The sequence below is a fragment of the Saimiri boliviensis genome, chromosome 12 (assembly GCF_048565385.1).
Source record: "Saimiri boliviensis isolate mSaiBol1 chromosome 12, mSaiBol1.pri, whole genome shotgun sequence".
In the NCBI taxonomy this organism is placed as follows: Eukaryota; Metazoa; Chordata; class Mammalia; order Primates; family Cebidae; genus Saimiri; species Saimiri boliviensis.
This window is the reverse complement of record NC_133460.1, coordinates 111,106,347-111,119,894: the sequence shown is the minus strand read 5'-3', so window position 1 is coordinate 111,119,894 and position 13,548 is coordinate 111,106,347. Positions and strand designations below refer to the sequence as shown.

At 46.0% G+C, this 13,548-nt stretch overlaps 1 protein-coding gene across 3 annotated transcripts in view; it reads right to left on the bottom strand.

The window, feature by feature from the left end:
* The window catches only part of DOCK1 (dedicator of cytokinesis 1), a 535,347-nt gene that overhangs the window by 403,412 nt on the left and 118,387 nt on the right, over positions 1 to 13,548 (bottom strand). For all 3 annotated transcript variants that reach the window (XM_039465108.2, XM_039465109.2, XM_074383077.1), the window contains exons 18-21: positions 13,251 to 13,434; positions 7,234 to 7,331; positions 2,800 to 2,889; positions 2,373 to 2,473 (exon numbers count right to left, since the gene is read on the bottom strand). In XM_039465108.2, the coding sequence (XP_039321042.1) occupies positions 2,373 to 2,473; positions 2,800 to 2,889; positions 7,234 to 7,331; positions 13,251 to 13,434 (473 nt within the window). The remainder of the gene's footprint in view (positions 1 to 2,372; positions 2,474 to 2,799; positions 2,890 to 7,233; positions 7,332 to 13,250; positions 13,435 to 13,548) is intronic.

Sequence of the window (13,548 nt, the reverse complement as noted above, 5' to 3'; positions counted from 1 at the left end):
TGCCTCCCAGGTTCAAGCGATTCTCCTGTCTCAGCCTCTCAAGTAGGTAGAATTACAGGTGCATGCCACCACACCCAGTTAATTTTTGTCATTTTAGTAGAGACCAGGTTTTGCCATGTTGACCGGGCTGGTCTCGAACTCCTGGCCTCAAGGGATCCACCTGCCTCAGTCTCCCACGCCCAGTCCAGAGGATGCTATTCTTATCTCAGTCCCATCACAGCATGAAAATAAAAACGGTACTTTTTATTTGTTTCACTAGGAAACTCTTAACATCTCCCATGTTTCCTTCTCCACCTATGACAATGGCTGCATCCCCCTTTCCCCAACAGCACAGCATGGAAAGGCTGGCGCCAATGAAGAGACGTGGCTGTGGTGTGGTAAGCTGATTCACGGTCTCCTCTTCTGAAGTTAAAGCACAAAGCCTAATCTGAGAAGAGCTGTTTGATCACATTTCAACCAAGAGGCAGAATACTGAAAACGCACACACATGGAGGCCACGCTACATTTGCTGCAGTCCGCAGGCCACTTTCCCACACACTCATGTTTTGGTCACGAGAGCCAGGAAGTGCCCTGCTATGCACCCTCCCCATGGTCTGTAAGGAGCTAGTTGACCTGCCCACATACCGGGCACCACCACTCGGCGCACAACACGTTTTAAACAAATGTTTATTAGCAAGCATACCAAGCAAGTGCAAAGAACTTGTCACCACGCTGGCTAGGGGACCTCACAGCTCTTAGCCTTCCTGGAGCTCCGCCCACCGCCTCGAAGTAAACAGGCACTGCAGGCAGACATGAAAGAATCCAGGTGCCGGAGGGGTATATTAACAGCTAGCTCCCCTCCCCGTGTCCACATGTTCTCATTGTTGGGGGGAAATGGGGGAGGGACGGGGGGGTGGGGAGGTGGGAAGAGATAGCATGGGGAGAAATGACAGATATAGCTGAGGGGAAGGAAGGCAGCAAATCACACTGCCATGTGTGTACCTATGCAACAATCTTGCATGTTCTTCACATGTACCCCAAAACCTAAAATGCAATTAAAAAAAAAAAAAAAAACAAGAAGAGCATAGTACATTTTTTTAAAAGTTGACTACTGTGTACAACTTAATATGTTAAGTATAGTTTTAACCTAAGATTCCAAATACCTATTCTCATATAACCTCTTTTCTGGGCTTGTTTTGAGCTTAAATAAAAGCATTTTCTGTATAAATGGCAACATTAATAAAGCAAGGATAATATATTTAAAAAAAAAAAAAAAAAACAGCTAGCTTCAGGAGGCCAGAGTCTTCCGAACTGAGTTCATGACAGCACACAGGGAGGAAAAGCAGGTTTTTATCAAAGCATGTTGAAGACATAGAAGGGAGTTTTCACTAAATTGACTCACACTAAAGAGAATCCTTTCTAATGATTCTAAGTGGGATGTTCTTAAAGAAATTATGTAAATCTTTATGTTTTACTGTAACTCACACAATAAAAAGTTTGGATAAATGTCAATAAATCCTACTATGAAAGAGCTGGTAACTCACCGTAATAAATCTAATAATAATGAAACCCAATAATTGCTCAGCGTTTTCTAAGTGCCGGGGATTAGTCCAAGTACTCTACATGTAATAACTTATTAAAATTCTCACACAAGCCTACAGTCATGCTCTGATTAGAGACAAGAAGGCTGAAACTCAGAGAGGTTAAGCAACTAGCCCAAGATCACAGAGCATTGAGGGACAGAACTGCACAGCAAACCCAGGCGCCCTGACTCCAGACCCCAGGGGTCTGCTCTGCATTTACCAGGCGTGCTACTCAGCTGGCCCAGGCACCGTGCAAAGCCTCTGGAGTCTTCCTAGACCTCTGGGGCACAGACAGGCAGAGGGATGGGCAGAAGGAATCCAAGACAGTGGCAGCTGAAGCTTGTAAAAGACAAGGGAAGGTGCTCTTTAGAGAGCAAGGAGACACACAGCAAAGTACAAAACTGCATCTAATTCACACTAAACAACTCATCTCCTCAACACAGGAACACATGCATTTATCCACTCAACAAGGCTCACGGGGAAGCCACGGTGCCAGACACTCCGCATCTATATTTCAGTTTCATCGAACATAAACCAAAGATCTCAAAGATAAATGGAAGGTGTGCAGGAGAACAAGAATTTATTGCAGAGTATTATGATGATTTATCACGTATCTCTTTCAACAAGGTTTTTAGGTATGTTAAGAGGAAAACAATACTGGGATAAAAATTATCCCAGTAAACTCAGAGTTTTGAATGGGGGTAAATACACCGTCACAGATAAAAGTACGTGAAAAAGACTCTAAATAATACAAATACAAAAAAAAAAAAAAAAAAGAAGTATTGGTTTTAAAACAAAGTAGAAACTTACGTGTAGGCTAATGTTGCGCTGAAGTGTTTCTTAATGTATGTTTCCAAAACAGGATTAAAATGCTGAAATTTTCTATCAGCAATCAGTCCAATGATAAATACCTGTCAAATTAATCAGTAACAACATAATGCAAGCCATTTTATAATCTTCATGAGAACCATTTGTACCCCTGTGTTAGGAAATGAACCATAACATTTTCAGACAGAGGTTGGTGGCCAGTTTACCTCTTCTCATCCTAGAAATGACATTTGCCTAACTACAGTTTTACATTTAAAAAATAAAAAAAATCCGCCACCCTAATTGATTGGATTTACAACTGAAAATGTGTTCAAGGTCATTGTGACGAAGCCTCTCCCCCAGCGTCAAAGGTTGCAGCATGAAAAGAATACTGTGTCATTCAAACACACGAGAAGTTAAGCTCTCTTACCAGAGCGTCGAAGACTAATGTATCAAAAGTCTCACTCTCCGAGTTCTCCATCATGATGTTGAAGAGGGCATCCAACGTGTCCTGAAGGAACTGCATAGACACAGAAGGTCGGGTGACAAGGTGAGCCCTCCAGATTCCTCACACACGCTGGAATAACTGTTATCTCCGCAGTACTCCACACACCCACCTTGCCCCAATGCTACCTATAAAGCCATCCTGGGATCTTTTTCAGCCACTAGATGCACAAGACAGAAATTCTGGATGAGTGAATTCAGAACAAAGAAATGCCACCAGTGTTAAATGGAGAGGGTCAAAGCAAGGAGACGGCCTACTGCTTTCCCCAGGGGGCCTTTCCAACCCTCTGCCTGGTTTTCATCAGGCGGGTGACAAAGAGGTGAACGGCAACTCTGGGAAGATGCATCTGACTCATTCTGCACACTGTGTACCGGACTTCACCTAGTGAATGGGCAGAAGCCACACAGGGACAGGACCCAGTTGAGTGGAAGAAAGGATCTTATACCAACTGGGATGCCCGGGCATGGAAGAGGATGGTAATTCTGAAACTGGAGGACACAGCGACACCCCAGTTTTGAGACCAGAAGGTGCTTACTTTATTCAATAGCAACGCTGACATTACGGTTACAGTGGACTAAAACTTACCAAATAAATACTATAGCAAAAGACAAAGCATCATACATGTGATTATAAAAAAAGTTAAGAGACTTCAAAGGCATGTCACACGAAAAGTCAGCTTCAGGTGCCACCCCATCCTCCCCTGAAGGAAACGTAGGATGGACTGAAGATGGCTGTGTTGGAAGTGATGATCCACACAACAAAATACTGGCCATAAACATGATGAAGCACTGATCCAGCATCATTACTCACTACGGAGACGCAAGGGGAAACCGTCAGGAGACAGCCCTTCACACCCACCATGAGGGCTAAATGTAAAAGATGAATAATAATAAATGTGAGCAAGAACGCAGGGAAAGTGCTGCCCTTGTGCATTGCTGGAAGAAATGTACCATTGTGCAATGGCTCTGGAAGACAGCTTGATGATTCCTCAAAAAGTTAAACACAGATTTACCATATGACTCAACAGTTTCATTCCTAGCCATATCTCCAAACGAAAGGAAACATATGTTCACAAAATAACTTGTATACAAATATTATTCATCATCTCCAGAAAAGTAGAATCAATACAAATGCGAGTCAAGTAATGAGTGGAAAGACAACCTGCGGTCCCTCCATGCAATGGAATGTTATTCGGCTGTAAAAAGGCGAGAAGCGCTGACACTCGCTACAACGTGGATAACCCTCGAAGCCACGCTAAGCGAAGAGAAGCCCGACACAGAAGGCCACGTAGCGTATGATCCAATGTATATAAAATATCCAGAAGGTAAATCCATAGAGACAGGAAGCAGATTCGTGGTTACAGGGAGAGTAGGAAGTGACTGTTAACAGCTGTGGGATTTCTTTTGGGGTGATCAAAGTGTTCTGAAATTCATACACTGGTAATAGTTGTATAACTCTGTGAAGACACTACAGTCTTCGGAGTAAAAAGATGAATTTTATGGTATGTGAATCATATCGCAACGAAACCATAATTTGAAGAAAAAAAAGGAAATGGCTGAGGTGACTGCATAGCAAGAAAGGCTGTGTCTGGTGTTTTGTTCCGATTCTTCCTGGACCGTGCAGCCCATTCCCAACACCAGAGGGGCCTTCCAGACCGCATGGTGGATATCAAACTGCGGAATAACCAAACCACAGACCCCTGCTGGCAAAGGAGTGCAGTGGAAGTGCAGCAGCAGCAAGAGCCTCGCCTGTCTCCTTCGGGAGAGGGGATGTCCTCTCCTGCCCAGCATGAGATCTGAAACCCTTTAGGGAGTAAAATCCTCTCTGTACATGGCTGTGCCAGCCACTCCCTACTTTATACCAGAAAATGTCACATACAAACAGTGGCAAACAAAACCAGCCTGACCAAAAGGAATGCTGGATGTCAAGAGTTTAATCAACTCCTGTTTGGATCTGTACCACTTTGTTACTTTCATATCATTTTCCATCATTTTCAGGTTGTAGATTCTGTGCAAAGGTCAAAACTTGATGCCATCTGCAAACAGCCTAATGTTTCCCTGCCAACAGGCTCCCAGGTGCCAGGACCTGGCTTGTCATGGTTCAGGTCAAGTCCCTGAAGTAGACCACCTGGTCCCACCCAGACACAGTACATGGTCAGTGGCACAGAAACAGAACCACAGGGAGACGGAGCTGCAAGTATTGGGCTGAGGAGCTTCAGTGAAGCAGGGACGGGCACCTGAAGGAGGGCCTTCACACAGAGTCATGAAAGGGCTTCACTTGGCACCCTATCCTTTCTCTAAGACCACGTTCAAGGGGACCAAAGTCACCATTTCCAATGTCCGTCCAATCGGACAGTGTATCTTTTGCTAAATACAAAAGTACCTTTCTTAATCTATCAAGCAATGCCATCTCTCTACTATCAGTCATCAATATGCAGAAGGGTGGTCTTGAGTAATTGGAACCAAACCCATAATCTATCAGCACCCCTAAACAATACAAAAGGAGGGCCGGGCGCGGTGGCTCACGCCTGTAATCTCAACACATTGGGAGGCGGAGGAGGGCAGATCACCTGTGATCAAGATCAGTCTGGCCAACATGGTGAAACCCGTCTCTAGTAAAAATACAAAAATTAGCCAGGCGTGGTGGTGGACACCTGTAATCCCAGCTACTCAGAAGGCTGAGAGGAGAATTGCTTGAACCCAGGAGGCAGAGGTTGCAGCAGTCTGCCAAGTCCAGCCTGGGCAACAAAGAGCAAAACTCCTTCTCAAAACAAACAAACAAACAAACAAAAAAAAAAAAAAACAGTGCAAAAGGAGCCCCATGCAGCCGGGAATTCCTGAAGTCCTGGCTGGCCATTAACAGCCCCATCGCCTCAAACAAGTCAATTCAGCTCTCTAGGTTCACGGTGCATGTCAGACATGCCGGCAGAGAAAAAGCACAAAATTCCACAAAGTAGATAAGGGCTAGACAGGTCACCCAGGCTTGGGTGGTTCCAGCACACGCAGGAAGAAGGGAGCGGTGTAAAGGCCATGTCCAAGGTTGAATAATCAAATGTGAGAATATATGAGATGGGGGGAATGACGGGACAAGATCATTCTACGTAACCGTGGCAACTGGTGAACAGAAATACAACTAATTCCTAATATGACACAGGGACTTGAAAGACGACAAAATATTCATTAACTGTGTTCTTCTCAACTACGTTCCCTTATTCACCTAGCTTCCATCTGAATTAGGGAATTTATAGAACGCAGGGAAGTTTAAAATGCAATGAACATTGTCCAAGCCATTGGGAGAAGGCCAGGACTAAGAAGATGATTAAAATTTTAAGATTAGCAAGGATATGTCTGAATGGTTATACAACGCATTCAGGAAACTGGTGCAACTAAATTAATTTATACTGAAGTGAAGCACACTGCTGGTAATTAAGGCCATTTTAAGCAATTAATTTTTACAGAGATAAGGTCATCTCTTTCGGCAATCACCTCTCCTGGAGGGTGAGGAACTGAGGCAGCAACACACAGACCTGGCTGGAGAGTCTACGCCTACAGAACACCACGTGCCGGTGACCCTCTTATCGTCCCAAGGCCAAAAACAGAACTGACTAAAAATGTAAATTCGCTTCCTCTCGTACAAGGAAAACTTAACGCCAGCTAATTATGTGGTATCTAAGAGCAGAGAAGAGTCCACTACTACAGAAAATATCAGAACCACAATCACGGAATAAAGAATTTCAGAAGCTGAATGCTCCCAGGGACCTCAGGCCATGGAATCTGTCTGCCCTACCTCATAGATAAAGATGCTGAGGCCACGAGGGCCGGAATAAATAATTATGCCCAACATTGCTGCAGAGTCCCATGGGAAGAAAACGGCCCAGACAAGCTGCTCAGTGTCGTAACCTTTCTACCACACCTCAGACCTCTCCTGGTCACGTAAAGAGGATCTCAGGGAGTCCTAAGCCAGGGCTAGTAAGAATGCTGATGGCAGTAACAAGGATCACGAGGACAGTGAAAAGACCTGAGGCTCCACAGCGGTCCTTCAGAAGGCACTGCTGTTATCCCCTGCTCAGGGAAGGGGGAAGAGGCCTAAAGAGTCCACTGAACTGTAGTGAGTCCTACAATGAGGGCCTGTGGGAAGAGGACACAGAACCCACAATGAGGTTGATTGCAAAGCCAGTCACCTTCAGGGTGAACCCAGGCAGTCCCCCAAACCAGAAGCCAAGAAGCACTCTGTGCACTCAGAGGTGTACGTCACTATTTTTTAAAGGGAGTATAACTAGAATCCTAGACTGCCTACTTCTCTTAATATACACTAAAACAAGAAAAAAGACCCAAAAAGCCCCTGTGGGCTCCACGTTACCTTCACGACTTCACCGCCGTCGACTTTCATCAGCTGCCTCAAGTTCTGCTGCAGCAGGCTGGTGTTGGAACGCCACTTCAGCAGCCCCAGAAGGTCCACTGGAAACAGAAAACGCAAATCAGCTCTTCACAGCAGCAACTCCGCCGTCTCTCCTCATCATGCATTACGTGAGGTTCTCTAGAAAATCTTGTGAACAGACACATCAAACCTATTTTAACAGATTCACCTGCTAAATATTCCATTCCTTTGTAGCAACATACTTACCACCTAGTATGGCTGAATTCATGACTCCCAACTACATTTGCCATGGAATGATTTCCATGCGGCAGCTTTAAAAACGCATTTGGAAAACTAAAAAAAGAACCTGTCTCGCCATTCTACAAGAAAGCGGTTTCAGAGCACCAGGCCTGAAGAGGCCTGCTCACCCCAAAAGCACGCCAGGCACTGGATCCCAAGTGATTTGTTTTTCCTGCTCAAGAACAAGCCTCTATGTTTTTATAGATAAAATAAATGAAATAACTAACACAAATTTAAGTACTGAGCCTGCAAGGTTCGAGTTCCTGCAGCCACCGTGGCCCTGCACTGCTGAGACGTTTCACGCCTGCACTGAGTGAGTTTCCGGGCCTGACCAGACCTGGGTTTCCATAGAAGCTTGTGGTTCTTACAACTGTGTTTTTGTTGCATTTTTTTATAGAAAAAACAAGGAATGAATATACCAGTTTTTAAAGACTCGATGTGGAAGAAGACAGTGTCCAGAAATGTTTTTGTTTAAGGCATCAAGATATATATATATATATATATATATATATTTTTTTTTTTTTTTTTTTTTTTTTTTTTTTTTTCTTTTTTCTTTTTTGAGAAGGAGTTTCACTCTTGCTGCCCAGGCTGGAGTGCAACAGTGTGATCTCAGCTCACTGCAACCTCCCCATCCTAGGTTCAAGCAATGGTCCTGCCTCAGCTTTCTGAGTAGCTAAGATTACAGTCACCTGCCACCATGCCCAGCTAATTTTTGTTTGTATTTAGTAGAGACGAAGTTTCACCACGTTGGCCAGGCTGGTCTCCAACTCCTGACCTCAGGTGATCCACCTGCCTCGGCCTCCCAAAGTGTTGGGATTACAGGCATGAGCCATCGCAGCTGACCCAAGATATTCTTTTTTTTTTTTTTTTTTTTTTTTTTGAGATGGAGTTTCGCTCTTGTTACCCAGGCTGGAGTGCAATGGCGCGATCTCGGCTCACCGCAACCTCCGCCTCCTAGGCTCAGGCAATTCTCCTGCCTCAGCCTCCTGAGTAGCTGGGATTACAGGCTCGTGCCACCATGCCCAGCTAATTTTTTGTATCTTTAGTAGAGACGGGGTTTCACCATGTTGACCAGGATGGTCTCGATCTCTCGACCTCGTGATCCACCCGCCTCAGTCTCCCAAAGTGCTGGGATTACAGGCTTGAGCCACCGCGCCCGGCTGACCCAAGATATTCTTAAAGGTAAGAAGCCAGAATCCCAAACTCCTCTAGGAAAGTATATATGCCTACCTAATTTTCACTTGAAGTTATATTAACATCCTATTACTTGAAAAAATACCATTAACAAAGTACATCTACTTTACCATTTATGCACACCAAGAACCAACTCCAGCTATAGAAACTCTGGCCATAAAAGAGAAAATAAAAAAAACAAAACCCTAGTTAAAACATACTGGAAAAAAAAAAAAAAAACAACAACAACTCTTATTATGACTAGAGGTAGAAATTCAGGAAATACAGACATTATAATTTCAGCATCAAACCGTATAAAAGGCATGCACACAATAAGCTCTAAAACATACATTTTTATTTATTTGACCTTCTGTCCCCAAGTACAGCTGACAGTGGGAAAAGTTAAAAATGGAGACAGAAAAGGAGCAGCACCCAGAGGGTGCTATGGAAGACGCCAGAGGTGGGCTTCAATACCAGCCGGGTCACTCAGCAACCACTCGGCCTTGACCGAGTAACTTCACCTCAGTGTTCTCATCCAAAGCATGGGTACAACGTTGGGTGGTTCACAAGGTGTCTATAACAATTAACTGACATGACGTGTAGAAAGCACTTAGCAGAATGCCTAGTCCAAAGCACGGATGGAAGCGGTCATCTCAGGAGATGATGGGGAATTGAGCAATTTACTCTTCCTTTTTTTTTTTTTGAGACAGGCTCTCACACCATCCGTCACCCAGGCTGGAGTGCAGGAGCACAATCATGGCTCAACGTGGCCTCTACATGCCACGCTCAAGCAGTCTTCCCACCGCAGCCTCCCATGTTGCTGGGACTACAGGTGCACGCCACCATTTAGAGCTAATGTTTAATTTTTTGTAGAGATGGGGACTTGCCATGTTGCCCAAGCTGGTCTTAAACTCCTGGGCTCATGTGATCCTCACGCCTTGGCCTCCCAGAGTGCTGGGATTAAGGTGTGAGCCACTGCACCTGGCCAAGATGTTTTCATTTCTAATCAAGTCAAGTAATGGAAAAGGCTCCATCCTGCCCAGACACCTCTTGCTCCTAGGGTTAAGGGAGATTTCCATCTCACAAGAATTACCAGCATTTCCTTAACAGACACTAATAATCTGGATCTCATTCACTCAAAGTTGGTGGCATGCTGTATTTTAAGTTTGAGACAAAGTCCGATTGGGCTAATGAGTAATAAAACACCTAGGAGCAAAGGGAGTGTCAGAGGAAAACAGAGCTTGTCCAGCCCCTGTGAGGCTGCCCAAGGCAGATGGGTCCCACCCCAGGCCCTCATTACTGGGACTCATGGCCCACATTCATGACTCCTTTCTCTCTAATTATATAGTCAGTTAAATGAGAAGAGGAATCACATCTTATACTTCTTTCATACCCTTCACAGCATCTAGCATAATGCTGAGGACAGAGAAGTTTAATACAAACCTCGATGAATAATTCAGCCACTGCGTTTCTCTAAGTAATGGAACTTCGCGGGAACAAATCATGGTTTCAGAAAAATGATTCCCTCAAATGAGAATGTGGGAGTCGATGCTTAGATGCCATTTGGGGCAGCTTCATCTTGTACACACCTGACATGCCACAGTCCCGAGAAGGGGAACAGTGGCTGGTGTGAAATGAAAGACAGATTTCCCGTCAGTCCTGGTGAGCGGCATCACAACGGAATTTCCTTGTTGCCCAGCAACAGCTGCTGCTGAGAGCAGGGTGCCCTCTCCCTCGGTCCAGGGAGGGGATTACTCTGCAGCTGGTGAGACTCAAGGAGCTTGAAGGTGAAAGGAGGGATCTCCACTGCCCCCCACCTCCGGGAGATGTCCTGGTCCACAGTCCCCTTCTCCAGGGGTATGTGAGTTAAGAAGGATTCTGTGGATGGGCCTCATTACCTAACTGCAGCTCAGAGCACTGCTTTGAATGAGGAAAGATGAGCATTTCCAATAATGAGTTCCAAGCGTGCTTTTGGAACGTGGCCCATTTATGAGATGACAGCTTCCTGCACCGTGAGCGCTGCAACACGTGGCACCTACCAAAATGCTGAAGTGTGGCCCACCTGGAGATGTCACTTTTGGGTTAAATGAGGCTCTGGATGCCATCATCTGTCAGGCGAGTGGAGCTGTCAGGGTCACATCCAGAGACTAACATGTCACAGCAGGGCATCGTTTCCACAACCAAGTCTCAAGTTGGGGCCCACACTGCTGACCCCATGATACGGTTTGGCTGTGTCCCCACCCAAGTCTTATCTTAAATTTCTACATGTTGTAGGAGAGACCCGGTGGGAGGTAATCGAATGCGGGGCGGCGGCGGCAAGTCTTCCCCGTGCTGTTCTCTTGATAGTGAATAAGTCTCATGAGATCTGATGGTTTTAGAAAGAGGCGTTCCCCTACACGAGCTCTCTCGCTCTGTTTGCCTGCTGCCATCCAAGACGTGACTTGATCCTCCTTGCCTTCCACCACAACTGAGGTTTCTCCAGCCACGTGGAACTTAAATCCATTAAACCTCTTTCTTTTGTAAATTGCCCAGTCTCAGGTATGTCTTTATCGGCAGCATCAACATAGTAAGTCACACGTTCCCCAGGCACGCCACTAGCAGGCTCCTTCTGCATTCTCTCCCTTCCCCACCACATGGCTGCATAGATCCCACCCCCAGGTAAGGCTTTTCATTCGCTCACAGAGACCACTACACAACCACAAGCTAGGACACTTCATAAATGGTTCGAGAAATGTATGCAAATGGAATACAAAGTACCCCAATAGGCTTAAGGCACCCTTGAGAGACGTATTGTTCCCACATCAAGCAGTTTACTCATCAGACCAGCACTGGGAAAGTGTAGCCCAGAACAACAGAGCAAGCACAAAGTGCAGAAACGGAAAGATCTAAACGCATCGGACCCAGGGCCGGCATGCTCAAACACGCAGCACGCTCCGTGAACGCTCCACGACAACGTCCTGACTTCCAAAGGATGGCTTTACTTTTGTCCTGTGTTTATCCTGTTAAAGTCCAAACGATGATTGTGCCTTGGGCAAATCCAAAACTACTGCCATGATTTACGGACAACCCCCTCAGAGACACCATTCATGACTGCAACGGACATTAATGATCAAAATCCATATCAGACAGTTAAGAGGAAAAAAACTGGATTTTCAAGCTCCGTTTCAAGAGAGCATAAAGTCACTCTGCACAGCTGTGATACGGCTGCATTTGGAGGATGCAATTTTTAAATGTAGGATTTCTGCCTCTTCCAGACAAGAGTGAGAGCAGCAACATCAGTGTGCTCTGAATAAGAAGTACCCCTGGCTGGACGACAATGTCGCTGGAAAAGCTGCAAGTGGTGGTGGTGCCGGTGCTCAAAGCAGTCAGCTGACCGCCGCACAAGGGCGTGACACCAGCTTAGGGATGAGTGATCTGCCACATTACGGCTGAGCTTTGGGATGTGGGAGTCAGGAGGGTGTGCCTCATCCCATGCCATGAGGAGGGCTAGAAAGTGTCATTCGAACCAACTTTTAGGAATAAAGATAACTGGTAATTCTCTCAGAGAATAGCTGAGAATGGAGAAGACATGAAGAGGGAGGTGAGCTCCCATCCCTCTGCTCATGTAACCCTCACTAAGCCCTTGGAGGCAGGCACTATTCCCGTATCAACAGATAAGAAAGATAAGACTCAGAAACATGCAGAAGACCCTTGTTCAAGGGCATTACCAGGGTTGCCACAGGGCTATGGTCCAATTCCAGGTCTTTGGTCTGACTCCAAATCTCATGCATTTTCCCTTGTGCCATGCTACTTTCCTTTGGCCAAAAATCATTTTAAGAAGTAAATCCATTGCTTTATCTCCCTTTCAGAGTAACACAGCTGGGCACAGTGGCTCATGCCTGTAATTCCAGCACTTTGGGAGACCGAGGTGGGAGGACTGCTTGAGCCTAGGAGTTTGGGGCCAGCCTGGGCAATGAAGTGAGACCTCATCTCTACAAAATAAAAACAGGGCAGGCGCTGTGGCTCACACCTGTAAGCCCAGCACTCTGGGAGAGCAAGGTGGGAGCACTGCTTGAACACAGGAGACTGGGGCCAGCCTGGGCAATAAAGTGAGACCTCCTCTCTATAAAAAATAAAAATAAAATTAGCCAAGCATGATGGTGCACACCTGTGATCCCAGCTACATGGGAAGCTGAGGTGGGAGGATTGCCTGAGCCCAGGAAATGGAGGCTGCAGTGAGCTGAGATCACACCACTGCACTCCAGCCGGGGCAACAGAGCAAAATGAGACCTTTTCTGGAAAAAAAAAAAAAAAAGAATAACCCTTAGACCAGAGTAGAAGTGTGACTTTTGGACTACGGTGAATGCCACCTTCTAAGCCTTGATAGATCATCACAGCCCGATGCAATGAATGCCTTACAGGTAACGTTCCTGACCTGCAGAGGATGGAACATGGAAAAGATGGGCCTGAGGCAGAACTCCTGGGAGAACTCTTTGAATGAAGTGAGAGATGAGCCCCGCATGCTCACTCTCTCACTTCATTCAAGGTGTTTCTCATCTTGAACGCACCGTTCTGGGTGAGTTTGGTGGAGCACACGAGCGTGGAGATCTGGAAGGAGTCCTTGCTGATGGTGCAGCTCCCGAGGCTCTGCATGCTCTTGCCCGTGGCCGAGTGGCCCTTTTCTTCCAACTCCGCCTTCGTGGAGGGCAGACTCAAGTAGGTGGCTGCGTCTTCCAGCTTCTTCGCTTCGGCCTGTGGGTTTGGTCATGCCAGAGGTCAGAGGCAATTCACAAACAGCAGCATGCCATTCCTGCCATCCTTTGTTACCCCTAGTCCCTGTAACCACCATGATCGTTGCTTTTTATA